Here is a 16,009-nt window from a genome sequence, read left to right on the forward strand (position 1 = left end):
GACTGAGGAACACTTTACTTCTGAAACTGCCATGTGCATCTCTCCAATCTTAGAGAATGTTAAGTAAAAATTGCAATGTCCAATACATCCAGTAGAACTTGTGCCATGTCAGTATGGTCAGTACAGTACCAAAGACTTTCCTTTTGCTTTGCCTACTTGAACACAAAGACTTTAACACATCTGTTTTAATAATCCATTAACAATTATGCATGGACTTTGTAAAAAATATCAAAGAAATACTTTGTCTGCTGTAAATATTTATTGTCTACTCATAACTGCATTAAAAGTATTTGGCACACTTATACCAGTATAAATTATATGACGTCAATAAAAGGGCATTACATAATTACTTGTTCAAAGTCATGAGCTTTCGTTTTGTGTTTTCACTGGACTAATAATTAACCTGAGACCTTGGCCAACTAACTTGAGTCACAGGGAAATCCTGCAAGGCGGCTTTCTCGCCTGCTCCTCTCTTTACACCCCACTAGAGGGCCCCCTGCTGATATTGTATGCCTGAATGCCATGAAATTGTGATGAAGATTCCCATGACAAAATCAGCACATAAATGTGTTTGACAAGACAAAAAGAGTGCAAATCTGTATGAAAGGGAGCTGCATAAAAAGTGTTTTTTTATTATTATTATTAATGAGTCATTTCCACCTTGGAAGTGAATGCATAAAGACATGGGAAAAATTAAGTGCGACAAGCATAGTGGGCCCAAACATAAACACAGCAACAACACGGGATCTCCGACTGAACAGACAGCATCTTGATTGTATACATACTTTGTTCTTTCAGTTCCTATTACTGCTCCCCAGTTCAACAGGAAGAGTTGTGAAACATAAAAAGTATGAAACCAAAGACAAAGCAAAACAACCCAGCCCCTTAAAACCTTGAAAATTAACTTAACTCATCAGTTACTTCTCATTCCAGGAATGTAACCAAAAGGTTTCATTTCTTTCAGACATGATTTTGTTGATTTAAAAAAAAAAAAAAAAGAGTTCATCCGTTGAGTTAGGATGCATTGAGCCCAACCAGACAAGGATACCAGTTTAAACTGAGCGAAAGCTATTACCTATGGAATGTTGAGCTAACAAATATTATTGTGGGTCCATAAAGCTCAAAGAGATGTAAAAGCACTCATGGTTACATCTTATAATTCAATAATTTGTCTCAGTGTAAGTTGAGGTTATTCGCATCAAAGAGACATATCTTAGATAATATTGTATGGGAGCTTTCCCCAGTTAAAACCATTTACGATTCAGATGTTTACAGACAGCATAGAACACCGTATAGATAGTAAAAAAAAAAAGAACAAAAAAAAAAAAGAATAGAGAAAAGAAAGATTGAAATCTACAGTAGTCCTTGTCCCTGGAGATGTGGATGTTTGTCTGCTCGCAGCTCAGTATTCAATAGTCCACTGCTTGACGCTTGCATCGTGGGAGGTGGTGACTAGAGTGTGCTCATCTACCCAGGCCAGGCCGCTAGGATGGTGCAACCGGTGAGTATCTGCAGACATCAGAGCATCAAAACAGCCTTGTTACAAAGATGACTCAAGGCAGAGAACAGTGTAACTTTAGGTAACGTAGCAACAATAGCTGGCATTAGTGATGATTGACTGATTAGCACTTGCAAATTGGCAGGTCATCAAATGATGGGAACATTAATGCTAGCTATTCAAAAACTATTAAAATCAACAGTGATATAGCCGTTTTTAAAATCAATATATATGCCTTTCACTGAGCTATGACTTCAGGTTATAATTCTGATACCATTTATTGTCACCATTTTTATGCAATTACCATTTATATTCCGTAATTACCTCTCCTATGTTAGTTTTTATACTGTTAGTGGTAGAGTGCAGTGTTCCCATGCTGGGTTCATAGGAAATGGTACATGCATATAACCCTGCATCACTATTTTTTAAATTTTATCTTCCTGACATCAGCCTCACTGTGTACTGTTGAGTCTCCTTCAGTCATATAAAGTTACTGCTAAAGCTGACTGAACATTTCCCACCGCAGCTTTATATGAAAACCATCAAAACACAGGGTGGCCTTCACTGTGAAACAGTCACAGGTAATCTACATTTTTTGACAGCAGTCCACTCCTAAATATTGCAGGTATTCAACCTTACGGCACCTTGCAGTTGTGGGGAAAACTATGTGTACAGCATGAAGCCATTTCCATCATTTTTTAATGACTTCTTTATCAAGACAACACAAGTTTGTTTGGCTGCACTGTAAACAATTACACTGGCTGGTTTCGTGTTTTATTTCTGACAAATAAGCTGGTCAAGGAGTCAAGGATTTACTTTAACTTTCAGCCAAGCTACATGCTCTACATACATCTTTTAGCTCAGCTCAAAATATCCTGTTGCCTTTGTTTTGGCATGTTTGGATATTGTTGCAGAGTGGATTTATTCAGCTCAAACAGAGCAACCTCTAAGTATGTTGGTGTATACCTGCATGCAACAAGACATAAGAGAATGCAATACACTTGTATGGCCTACCTGGGATCTTAACCCTCTTGTCTGGGTCACAAACTGTCCAGACAAACACATTCATGTCCATCCCACCGGTCGCAAAGTGTTCATTGTCAGGCGACCACGCCAAAGTTACTGGTTTGGCGTGGTGTCCATAAAACACATTTTTGACCTGGTGAGAAAATAAGTGGATAATATTTGTTAAAAAGAGACAATGACTATAATCTATACAAAACTGCTGTAGGCATTGGATACTGAGTGTTCCAAAAACGGATCTATATATAGATATACGTACAGGACAGACAAGTGTTTACCTTGTAGTCATCAGCCACAGTAAAAACGGTGGTAACTTTCTTATCGCCTATGACCGCCAGATAGGCTCCATCATTAGAGTAGGCCATGTCTGTGGCCGCCCCTGTAGCCTCGATGGTCTTTCCCTCGTCCTTCAGAGTGTTGCCCTGAATGGAGTACAGACGGATTTTCCCATCCTAGGGAGGAGAAAAAGGAAATCAATCTCAAATCCGGTGTCATCAGGTTGGGATGGTATCACTTCAAGTGAATGATTATTACAGACACACTGATGCCAATTCCTCTCTGAAATCACAAGCATTTTCTGAGACAGAACAAAGTTAACAAAACTCATGCTTGGCGAGATTTTCTGTGTTGTAAAATTGTAACTGCCACTTACTGCTCCCCCCACTGCTGCAGTGGTGCCCCCGGGATGGAGAGTTCCAACCTCTGCTTCATAGTCGAGACCATCCATTGTGAAGACTTTCTTCTTGTCCTTCAGCAACACAACCTACAAAAGCAAGAGATGAATGATGCCATCTAAATGAGACAAAATATCAGATGGGTAATAAAAAACTTCAGAGCTGCAAAAAAATGTGCTTACAGGGGAAACACTGAGCTAAGAACTAGGCTAGGCAATGATGACAAAGCACAGGCGTTACCTGCCCGATGCACACAGCCAATGACAGCCCTCCTGCTGCTACGGACACAGTTTTAGGCTGGAAATCCATCTTCACCACATCGCTGGCACTGAAAAACACAAATTAGGGTCATTTATATGATAACTGATCACTGTGACATTTAGAGGTGGACAAATCATGGAACTCCGAAAGCCAATATTCAGTTTGAGGTACAAGATAACAAAAGACAGATATTCCAGTGATATCTGTGACTTAAGGGGATAAAATACATTGGACTCTTATTGATGCTATTTAATGATATTTAAAGGCCTAATGTTTGAAAATTTTAATTGAAGACATTTTAAGGACATACAGACACCCTGTTAAACATTCGCTTTGGTGCATGTCAAAAAAATGTGTATAAATAAACGTTCTATATAACATTAACAATATCATGGAACACTATAACCCATTTTTAAAGTGACAGACAATTAAGCGTAGGCACCTCCACACATAACCTTTACCGACAGTCATAACAAAGCTTAGCTCAGCATTTTATTTGCTTCCTTCCAGATGACTGCCCTGCCCAGGCTGACTGTCAGTGTCGTCACCAGGCAAAATGCAGGACATTATCACCATCTCCACTGAGTTCACCTCAGAGTTGCACAGCAACATGCAATGACCCCTACCTGTACTCCCCCTTGCTGATGTTGGTGTAGCGCAGTGTATCATCCATGCTGCACGTCACCAGCTGGCCGCCTTCGTCAGTCACCATCCTGCTCACCTGGTTGCTATGGCCCTTCCCTGAGAAGCAGTCGTTCTCCCCGGTTTCTGCATCCCAGTAATGTGAGGCTTTTGTTAAGGGAAAAAAATCTGGTGTTGACATGAAAGTAGCGACAAACTGTGGAGCTGAGCCAGTAGGTTAATACGACAGGTGAGCATGGGGCTATCTGAACTATCGTCTTTAGAATTTTAACAAAATATAAAACTTTGATCTTTACTACACACAAATTTCTGTTAAGAGTTGCTTAATACCAACACTTGCATCATGATAAGTAAAATCCCTACTTGGATAAAGCTACTACCCACTACATTTTCAATTATTTTTAATTCTGGTGGTTCAAGTTCTTAGTCTTTAATTATTTATTTAAGTCTAGATGAGATGAAAAATGCCTTTTTAACCCTTTCAGATCACACCCCGTCATACTGTGCACCTATTAAATATCTGCTAAATTAATAACTGCCAAACAAAATACAGAAAATAAATGTCTCCATATTCCGACATCAAAATCCAGTCATATTTCTTCCTGTAAAACAAGATATGGCAGATGCTCACGTAAGTTTGTACCAAAAATTTTCAAAGAATAATATCACAACATCCACCCATCGATCAATCTGCAACTTTTAGCTGCACAGAGCGAGCATTAAGTTGGCTAGAGAGCACAGCAAGGCACGTCAGTGTGTCTTAGGGTGTTTGCCACCTCAAACCTTTCTGGTTCCCCAAACATACCCTGGTTACCATGGTTGCTCCCTGGCAAGGATTTATTCACATTGAGGAAAGTGTTATGAGTCACAGCTCCAGATTATGCACAAGGCAATTTACAGTGGACTGCTTCAGAAACTACATGGAGTGTATGAGGGGCTTTGTATGTCTCTTCCTGACAGATACTGCTCTCCCACTGGTGTACAGGCCTCTCCATATTTGTTATGACAAGCACACTTTTCCACAATCAAATCACATTCCTCCAAAATTTATATCCCACCTGTATATCCTGTTTAACTTGGAAATATGTCACGAAACTGAGCTCGACACCCTCGAAATGCAGTTTCATCTAGACTTCAAAATACTAGGACAGCCTATTTTTAAGTGTGTAAATGTTACATTTCCACTTAAACAGCCCAAATCAGAACCAAACTGCTTGAACAATTATAGAAGGTTTTCCCAACTCTGCTTCCCCTCTTAAATTAATTGCATGTGCAAATTAAAATGCACTGTTTCAGAAACTTCATTTGGGCTTTGAGGCCTCCAGTTTCACGGAAAATGCTTTAATTTGTGCTAAATTAGCTGTGATAGGCTGCTTATAATCACAATGCAACTCTGATGAAAGTATAGCAATTGATAAAAAAAAAAAGGCGTTTTTTAAATGATTTTTTTTTAAATTTCATTGAGCAAACCATAAAAAATAAACCTCTCCAACAGGAAAATATCTTTCGTTAGCTGGGTTATGATGTCATTTTACCAGAAATATAAAGTTACAAACCATTTACATCTGCCAGAGCATCTCTATATGATCAAAGATAATCTACATAAAGTATAAATACCTTTTTACAAATCATCATTGGCACTATTTAATCAGTGAAAGGATATTGATGTGTCCATCATGACTCCCCGAGTAGATGTATGGTCGCCCATCCTTTCTGTGAACTGTCAAACACTGGATGGATTTGCTGTGACCCTGTAGGATGAACAAGAACATGTTTTTAAATATATTTATAAGAGCACATAAGAAAAAAGATCAGTCCACTATACGCTGACATTTTAAGGAGCTGGAGCTTACTAGTGTATATTTACACCACCTGCCCCTCTCACCAAACCTCTGTATAATTTGCAGATGCCAATTTATATTTAATAAATGCCAATACATATTACAAAAGTCGGGTATTTATCTTCAATATTAACATGTTTTCAGCAACTCAAACGTTTAAAATTAGCTATTTTATCCCACTGTTTTACCCAGTTAAAAAAGGCAATATCAACTTTAACACAAAGCTTTATCAATATCAAGGAAGTCTATTGATAATATCCAGGAATAGAGTGCGACCTTGATGGTGCGTATGGGCCGGTCAGGGTTGTTCTTGTCCAGGTAGTTGATGTATCCTGACAGGGAGATGCTGAGGAGGTGGTCTTTCTGCCACAGGCAGCCCAGCTGCATGTCTGTCGTATCAGAGCCCAAGTTGAAGGTGGTGACGGCCGTGCCTGTACTAACATCCCAGAGCTTCACGGTCTTGTCCCCTGAAGCAGAGATCAGCTGGGAGCTGTCAGGGCTCCAGCAGACCTTCGGGATTTAAAGCAAGTGGAAGGAGTAAAAGAAACAGTTACAATATTAATGTGTGTAAAAAATGTTCAAGTTCCCTGAATCCACACTTAACAACAAAAAGACCAACACTACTGTATATAGAAAACAAAGATATGAATGGAAATATCAAATCAGTAACTTCAGGACAAGCACACATAATCCCTAATTTGAATAGGAACAGAAGCACTTTCTAAGTGCACACACTCTAGACAGACTCCATACCAACCCTGCCTACAGCTGGTATTCCTGAAAAACAAAACCCATCTGGCTAACCAGTATACACAATATAGTGTATTTTTTTTGCATAAAAAACTACTTACAGCATAGATTCCTCCTTTGTGGGCCTTCTCTCCACCCAGTGAGCCGACATGCTCACCAACCTTTCCATCATAGAGGAAAATCTGTGGAAATTACACTCATTAGGAAAAGGAGGGACATTTCTTGTGTCAACAACTTTATTTCTTCCTATTACTCATTCTTGAGAACTGGGATTGATTTTTACACTTCAATTAGGCTGGGAAAATATATTTTAGAAGATCAAAGTCGTGCTTATTAAATCCAGTAATGGGCCAACGTCCTAGTGATTGATTTTTCTCTTCGATAGCATACATGATCGATGTAAAGAGTTTGGATGACTTATGGAGTTGACAAAAAGTCATAGATTTATTAATATCACAGCAGTCGTAGTCTGTAGCTACTTTATTTTTCAAAGTTGCTAAGAGCTCTCTTAATGCCAATCAAAATACTAATTTTTAAAGAATAACTCTTATTTAGTTTGGATTTAGAAGCTCTACAGTGTTGACGTGTTATATTGAGACACACCTGATAGCAATATTACAACATGTATTTATCAAAAAGTAGAACGCTTACTGCTACTGGCATTCCTGCTTTTTTGAAAACCAGGAAGGGAGACAGGAGTCCTTAGGATACAGCTAATCCCTTTATATGCCTGATTAAATTATGTTTTTGAAGAAATCTGACAAAAATCTGGGACACAGCTTTAAAACGGCCAACATTTTCACACACACGCACAAAAAAAAGTATTTTAAAACAAAGATGATTATAGCAGTACATTTTTACACCAGTGTTATACGTATGTACTGTTAGTTTTAGATTGTGGAGGCTTTTAACACATTTTTTAATTGTTTGAAGATGTGAATTCCAGTCTGGGACGAGGGTACTTTCTGGCACAGGGCAAGTTCAGAAGTTAAAACAACAGAAGCAGATCAAAATATTTTGAAAAAATGATATTTATTTCACACATTTTAATCCTTTAAAAATAAAGTTTCACCCCAAAAATGAAATGAGTGTGCTGGAAAGTTATATTTTAAAGGGTTTTTTGGTTTGATTTTCAAAAATGGGTAATATATAAACATGGCACAGGTTGAGGCACCCATAGATTTTATTTGTATTATTTCAGTAAATATCACAGTGATTGCCAATAATAATGTAAGTGACTAAGGTAAAAATGTCTAATGGTCACATAGTAATCCAGTACTCACCTGGCCATCGGCGCCAGCGGTGACAAACCGCTGCCCATCTGGAGAGAAACGAACACAGTTGACAAACTGGGTGTGTTGCTGTAACGGTCAATGAGGAGACAGCAGGGAAGAAAAAAATAGAGGAAAATTATCCACAATGAAAGACTGTGCACTTTAATATACAGTTAATATTAGTATTTTATTTGGTACAGTGGCATTCCATATAGACTTTGAATCTGCCCTTATAGTTAATAAGCCGTTAGTTATAAAAGCCTTTGGGGGTTACATACGTATTGCATGACATAATTCACATGCAACTACCAAGACCGTGGTCAGTGTTAGAGAATGTGCTACACTTGCACATAAAACCAACTGCAGACTCAAATCAAAAAGCAGACAAGGATTTTAAGTATAGGACAGAATTTGGTGCTCAGCATGTTTGTAGAAGGACGGCCTGCTTTTTGAATGCAGCTCACGCATTCTCCAAGAATTTATGGGGGAAGTGAGTTATGTAATATGGAAACAGGCAAACAAGGCAACACTGTCACGAACCAGCAGGGTGTGACAGACTTAAAGGGATAGTTGGGATTTTTTGAAATGGAGTTGTATGGGGTATTCATCCACAGTCAGTGTATTACCTACAGTATGTGTCAGTCAGCCAGCCTGCAGTTTGGAGAAGCAGGATGAAGTCCGACACAGAAGCTAAGCAATGTACTGCTGTAGATAAGGGCTAGCGACAACACATATTTTCGCCACTTAGAAAAAGAGTATTTTCACTGCTTTACCTTTCTGTCAGACAGCGCATTTCAACAGGGAAGCTGATAATGGCTCCTAGTTCCCCATATATTCTCTTGTTAAAGCCACCAGACTCAATTAAGAAAAACAGTCATTTTGTCTCACTGAACACAGGAGCTGCTCGGAATACCTTTGCTTCGATCAGTCAATCAGTCTGTTTGCGTTATTGTGTGACTTTGGTAAATCTGAGCTTACCCTTTTAAACACCAAAGTCACACAACAACCCAAATTAAATAACAGTCTGAGGCAGCGGTAGCCCAGCAGCTCCTGTGTTCAGTAAAGTTAAATCATTGTTTTTCTCAATGGAGTCTGGCTTTGAGAGGAGCCTGTTAGAAAACACTCTCTGACATTAGGGTACAGCTGTGAAAATACTCTCAGTATAGCTTTCACTTAAACTTCTATTGATTGTTTTGGTGGGACTTCTTTTTAAGCTGGATTAAATATGTTTTGTTGCTGACCCCTCCACAGCTGTAGATTGCTTAGCTTTCATGTCAGACTTCAGCCCGCTTCTCCAAACTAAGATTGGGCCGACTGCTACCAAATTAAGACATCTGGTACAAAGCCACAGAAAACCTGTTACATCTACTACTATCTCTGTATTTAATGGAGGCCATTATTTTGATACTACTAGGAATGCAAGTTGAAGAAGACATTCAGCCTTTGGTTGATCTTGAGACTTCCAGCAAAATCAGCTTAGCTCCAACTACTTTGTTGAAACATGCATACAGGTAAAAAAAAAAAAGAAGCAAAATGTTGATCTCTGCAACTCACATTTAATGTGAACTTGAACTTGAAGGGGACTCCCTCGGAGAAGCAGCCGGTGGTGTCATCACTGCCGGTGGCCAGGCGGTAAGGACGTGTCTGCTTTATGTCGACACTGTTGATTAATTTGGAGTGGCCGGCAACCTCCCCCACTGAGGAGCCAGAGTCCCACAGGAACACGGCTCCAAACCTACAGCAAGAGATGAACACAAATTGGCAGACTTGTTTAGTTCTGTTGTAATTTTCAGCCATAACAGTGATGTTTCAAGCTTTGTAGTTAAACACCTTGGTCCAATCTGATGTTTCTGCTGTGCTTGTTTTATGCACTGCGTTGCTTTGCTTGCATCTTTGATAAATCATATCAGCCAGCACAGAAGCTAAGCAGTGTCCTGCTGTGGATGGGGGCCACAGCAATACATATTTTAGCCATCTAAAAAGACCCACCTAAAGAATTATCAATATAGGTAGGATATATATGGTAGAACAGCAACTCCAGTGTTCGGCAAAGTAAAATGTTTTTGTCAGTGGAGTCTGGTTGCTTTAAAATAACTGCTTCACTTCCTTGTCAGAGGGGCTGTCTGACAGCAAGTAAAGCTATGAAAGTATTCTAAATATAACACAGAATTAAACAGATTTTTTTAGATGGGCCTTTTTTAAGTGGCTAAAAAAACAACTACTAATGGCAGCATCTGTAGAGACATTTAATTTTATATTACCACAAGTGATTGTAAACAAACATTGTGATTTGGTCTATAATAATCAGAAACGCATATACAAGTCTTCAAGTCTCCTAAGATGACATAAAAAGCAAAGCTTACACAGAGTATTACTTAATGCATGTATTCAATAATATCAAGAATAATTGTGCTGTAATTTTGTTTCCGTAATTGTATTGACAGCAAGTTGCCCTACCTATTTGGTAAGGCACGTGATGTGCTAGGGGGTTTAAGGTGTCTTCACAGCTCAGGTAGTGTTGTATACTATATAGCATTCACAAAAACTGCACAACACTTATATTTTATACAAAACCATGACATCAAGCACGAAAATTAATAATAATCATAATTCCAATCCACATGCCACCTTGGCATGTTAATCTTAAGAACATCTAAAGCAAACAATAGAGTAGTGATCTGTAACAGCTGAAGAAGCTTCTCATGAAACCCGAGGCCTGTACTACAAAGCCAGTTCACCTTACTCAGGATATCTTTTTGTTATCTTGCTTCACTTCACACTAACACTGGCCATCTGGATAACCGCTACCACAAAGCTGGTTACCTACTAGCTCAGTCAACTCTGACTTTTCCTACCCAACCACAAACGCGTTCATGTGAAATGGGCAGGGTTGTTAATTACGAGCAACATCATCAGAACCATGAATGAAGGGAATCACTATTGGGAATGTTGATTAGGGACAGCAAAAAGTCATATTCATTGGAGTGAAAAGTAAATACTGGCCTGTAATCTTCACAATAACCCCAAATTCTGCTTGCACTACATGCCTGTGGTCATGCTAGTCTGAGTGGAATGACGCTAACTCCATTCATTTCTTGAACATGTATGAAAACCCCTCATACGCACTTCTCTCGTCCGTCCCCAACGACAGCAATCCTCTTGCTATCCTCTGTCCATGCAATGTCCTTGATCCTGCCTGAAATAGGGGTGTACTCATACTTGAGAAGGTGCTCCTTCTGGGTGGTGTCCCAGATACGGATCTTTCCTGATACATCTAAAGGGTTTAAGACAATATTTTACTATAGCATCAACATAACTGTGGTAGCTATACACGCATATTTGTTGACACGTGTTCATAGGTGGGCTGTTTACCTCCAGATGCAATGTAGAATCCACTGGGGGCGTACTTAGCAACAGTTACCGTATGGGCATGTTCGGTGTAAATGTCTGCTATAGCTGGGTTCTGTAAGAGACAGGAAATGTGAGACATCAGCAGATCTGTGACTGACACACGGCACATTAGCTGGTTTCCTTCTAAATCAGGATCAGAAGTCAAAGTTTTATTTTTTAACCTTTTCAGGGTTTTGGCCATGGTTCCTATTGCTTATGATAACATTTTACTCATTAGATCTACTGAGGAGATTTAAAGGGACACAGGAAAGTGACAAAGCACAGCTGGTACTGGTGTATCAATGCTGTGTAGTATTAAAAGTATTAAAGTATTAAATGATTTATAGGCAGGATCAATGTGTATTGATAAAACATATCTTTACCACTACAGTTTTGCACAACTGGTTCCTCATAAAGAGTAACTGAATACCAGCTGAAAATCTTATTTCTACTGACCGCGACTGTTTGAAGCTCTCATCTTACTGCTGTATGCAGTGTTCAATACACCCTGACATCACCCATAGGTGGGGTTACAGGTGCAACAAAGGCTGCGCTCCAACTGTCTGTGCATTGTGCCATGTGTTATGTGGCGGCATGAGTGGGGAAAGCTCTTAAATGCAGTGCAGGTGGCAGGTATGACACTGGGGGATCCCCATCAGCTGACAGCAAAGAGTAGAGATGTTGCTGTAACGCTCTTGTTGAGATTGACTACTGAATTAGAAATTGCTAACGGTAAGGAAGTGAAAAGTTCTAAACATGCTACACCACTTTTTAAAGGAAGCCAGTTGAACTATCTTTGCAGCCAAACTTTAATTTATTCTTTAGACAGCCTGTAAGCGTTGGCAGAGACTGTAAATCATTTCAAGCAGTGCAAACCGGCACTGTGCCGACTGAATTTTTGGAGCGCACCAAGAGCACAGTCATGGACACACAAAACACAGATTTCTTTGAGGTTGGTGTTAACTTGCTCTTTAAAATTCCACTCAGAATTCAGTGCAATCAAAGCAAATAACTGTAATTAGTGAGTAAAATGCCAACATGAATAATATAAATCATGGCCAAAACAAGACTCAAATTGGGATACATAAACAGATAAAAAAGTAAGGTTACAACACTGGTAAAATATGACTTTGAAAAAGATCATTACATTGATGTTCCTGATGATGACACACTTCCCATTGGTGTACAAGAAGTTGTTCCCTTTGGGATCGCCTCCGATCACTTTTGCAACGCCCCTCTCCATCTGAGGGAGACTGGCGAATACATGCTCTGAAAAAAGTAGATATGACAAGAAAGACGTCAGGCAGACAGATCATGTAACGCATTATGGTTAATACAACTTAAACAAGCGTACACTGAGAAGTATTAAACTGAACTACATTACAAGGGATTGTATGTAGACAGAGGATATTAAACTGTACATCTGGACTACACGAGTAAATAGAGCATGAAATCTTATAACTTGCACTGCCTGGACAAATATCTTTTCAGATAAGATATGAGTATGCAGAGTTAATTTAGCATTGCTTAGTTTTCCATTAATCACTCTGGGGGAGTTGATGTGTCAAATATGGCCTCCGTCCAGACACTGACTGAACAGCCAGGTCTGTTTGGAAGAAGATTTAGCTGCCACACAAATACCAATATTATCCTCTAATAATAATAATAATAATAATAATAATAATAATAATAATGATAACAATACAGTGTTTCCCCTACCACTGCCTTGGATGGGTGGCCATGTGATATGTGTGTTACAGGAGTCAATTAAATCAATAATAATAATAATAATAATAATAATAATAATAATAATAATAATTTTGTGATGTAAGTTGTGATTTACACCCCTAGTAATTAATGGGGTTAGCATACACCCTCCCACCCTGCAGCCCATCCACAACCACCCCAAAGCCGTCTACCTAGGGGAAACCACGATCATAAAAATTATCAAACAGTATACATCATTACTCTTTTAATTATCTTGGTTAAGTTTTATATACATGAATGTAAATTCACACACACAAAAAAAAAACTTTTTTTGCATTAACCATAAAGACTGGGAGCAGTAAGGGACTGTTTGTTCCTTATGAAGGGGAGGGGTGGTGCAAAAAGGAAAAGGCATGTCAAATTGTTTTTTAAGCACTGGGCAGTTTTTGGGGGGGCATTAAAGAGGGATATACAGATTTAAATGGTTGTATTTTGTATTTATTTTACCGCCTATTATTAAAGAAAACACACATTCCAAACCACATATTTGGAAGACATGTTTTCTTTAAAAGTTTTCCTGCAAAATTACACTATTCATTTAAGACATAAACTGCAAAAACATAAATTATCATAAAGTTTTCAGATTGCCATCAATCCTTGGGTGCACCATGTGCAATGAAAGCTTCCATCACCAAATCTGAGCTTAAAATAGTGATCTCATCAAAATCACTTCATTCTACATCTCATTTAAAATCTTTTTGCACCAACTAACCAGCATGCACGACAAGAGTGAGGCTTTTTTTCCAACTCCAGAACTTCATCTTTAACTTTTAACTTTCAAACATGAAAGAGTTTTAAAAAATCTAATAACTAATTTATAGTGGAGGGAGGATCATGCATTTTCTGTCAGTCACTCAGGATGGCTCAAGGATAAATATTTGCAGCTTCAGGAAGGATCAAAATAACAATAAATAAACAAACAAAGTCACACTGCAGCCACCACCCTCCTCTGTTAAGTCAAGATCACTCCCTAATTGGAGGCTATTAAATCTCACACTAACAAGGAAGCTGTACAGAAGCTGGTGCATTCATTGAGCTTCCGCATTTTCTCTAAAATCAGCTTTCTTAGCTTGAATATCATCTCCACAGGCTCGACATAAAAGCTGACAGCCGACAGTCTTTTCTTGAGCAGCCACATACCAAGTTTCTGAGAGCTACTTCCCCAGCAGAGGTTCCTGACTGCCAGCCAGCCTCTGCCTCAACATGTCATAACAATGCGATGTGAGCACAGCTATTTCCTCTGACTGCTGTTAGCTCAGCCGGCTAACGCTAACTTAAATGAACCGGCTGTAATGAGCTGCATTAACACACACACACACACATTCAATATACTCCTGTTCTTATCAAACACATGTGTGTATTAAATGTGAATGAACCATTGTCAATGCCGGGGTTTTGTCTCTCGCGTGCGAGATGTCAAAATCATGCAATGGGCGAGGCTAGCTAGCTGCGAGCTACCTGGCTGACTAGCTCGACCTGCTGAATAATGTCGCCCAAAATAACAGCTTTAATTGCATTTTCTCCGCAGTTGCTATTAAAAATAAACAAACTTACTCGGGTCATAGGTCATCTTGCTTGCTGGTCACTTGCTTAGCGTTATTGTTGAGAAATGAATGAACCAGTGAAGCTCCCCCGGCTGAGCACTCCCTGATCACACAAACACGGAAGCGAGTGCAGCTCGCCTTCTGCCTGGCTTTGCCCATATATAGTAAACTCAGATACTACGCTGCGGCTGTCAGCCACTCGCCAGGCACGGTGACATATGGGATCATTTATCCCTAAATACGGTCTGTCAGGCTCCAGGGCGATAGGTTGACCCGAGTTTGTGCTTGTCATATGATGTGCAAACATTACATTCAGCTCACTCAGCATTATTTTTTTGTTTGAATGATAAATTCCAGATGTGAAAACACAGTAGCGCACGAAAGCCTAATAGAAGCAAGGGCGTAGGCTTCCTTTCAATATTGTAAGGTGGCGTGGAGGGGACATGTATGAACTAGTGTTTTATGTAACAGTTTGTGCATGTTGTCTTTTCTTTTCATTTTATGATGTAAATGGCTTTAAATTTCTCAAAATTAAAGTCCCCTGCTTCACATTTTCATTCAGGGTGGGGGGTTACATGTTTTAAATAGTGGACATGTCACTTGCACCCCTCTGCGAGAAAAATTATCTGCCCAGTTTTTCCTGAATGAACATGATTATCATCACATAATTCTGAGAAAAGTTTTCAAGGGGTTGAAATTCTGCTGTTGTTTACTTGGACAATGCTTTGTTTGGATAGTCCACCTAAAAGATTCAATAGTTCAACTATTTTGCTTTGTCTGTAGATGTTTATCTAAAGAGTCCAGTGACATTTCATTACATGTTCTCAAAACAGTTTAGTTGAACTGTTGGCTCAATGTATGATGCGTAGGTTGTTGAATCTCGACTAAAAAGATGCTGAAATGTTACAAATACTATCTAAAGATCTGTAGGTGGACTATCCAAAAATAGTGTTAGGCTACTCTTTTCCTTGATTAACGAGATAACAATCTTGTTAATTTAGAAAAATGAGAATTAAGTCGATTATTATTTCATTGATTCAGAAAAACAAGTCGATTTTTTTTACATGGAAACCTTTCTCAGAATTCTGAGATAACACTCAGAAAAACAGGGCAAATTTTTGTTTTTCCTCATGCATTATGCATCCGTAATTACACCTCCCTACAGATTCCCCTTGAAGGACCAGGAGAGTAACTTAACAACATTACCAGAATTCACAAAGATTCTTCTCAACATTTTTGGAGTGTTTTAGCAGAGAAAGAGAGAAAGAGAGAGAGAGAGAGAGAGAGAGGGGGGGAAAAATACTATGTTCCCAATGCACCACCATGACCACCATGGACATGTATG

The 16,009-nt window shown here is 39.0% G+C and overlaps 1 protein-coding gene across 1 annotated transcript; it reads right to left on the reverse strand.

Moving 5' to 3' along the window:
- Positions 1 to 601: 601 nt before the first annotated feature.
- On the reverse strand, positions 602 to 14,810 carry wdr1 (WD repeat domain 1). The gene is made up of 15 exons (XM_078166590.1): positions 14,675 to 14,810; positions 12,501 to 12,622; positions 11,336 to 11,426; positions 11,090 to 11,237; positions 9,518 to 9,698; positions 7,973 to 8,050; positions 6,791 to 6,871; positions 6,216 to 6,449; positions 5,760 to 5,849; positions 4,083 to 4,237; positions 3,436 to 3,523; positions 3,174 to 3,284; positions 2,800 to 2,973; positions 2,513 to 2,657; positions 602 to 1,509 (listed from the first exon to the last, which is right to left on the reverse strand). The coding sequence occupies exons 1-15, from the start codon at positions 14,688 to 14,690 to the stop codon at positions 1,403 to 1,405; spliced, it is 1,821 nt and encodes a 606-aa protein (XP_078022716.1). The 5' UTR covers positions 14,691 to 14,810; the 3' UTR covers positions 602 to 1,402.
- Positions 14,811 to 16,009: the final 1,199 nt, after the last annotated feature.

The sequence above is a fragment of the Epinephelus lanceolatus genome, chromosome 1 (genome assembly GCF_041903045.1).
Source record: "Epinephelus lanceolatus isolate andai-2023 chromosome 1, ASM4190304v1, whole genome shotgun sequence".
Classification (NCBI taxonomy): Eukaryota; Metazoa; Chordata; class Actinopteri; order Perciformes; family Serranidae; genus Epinephelus; species Epinephelus lanceolatus.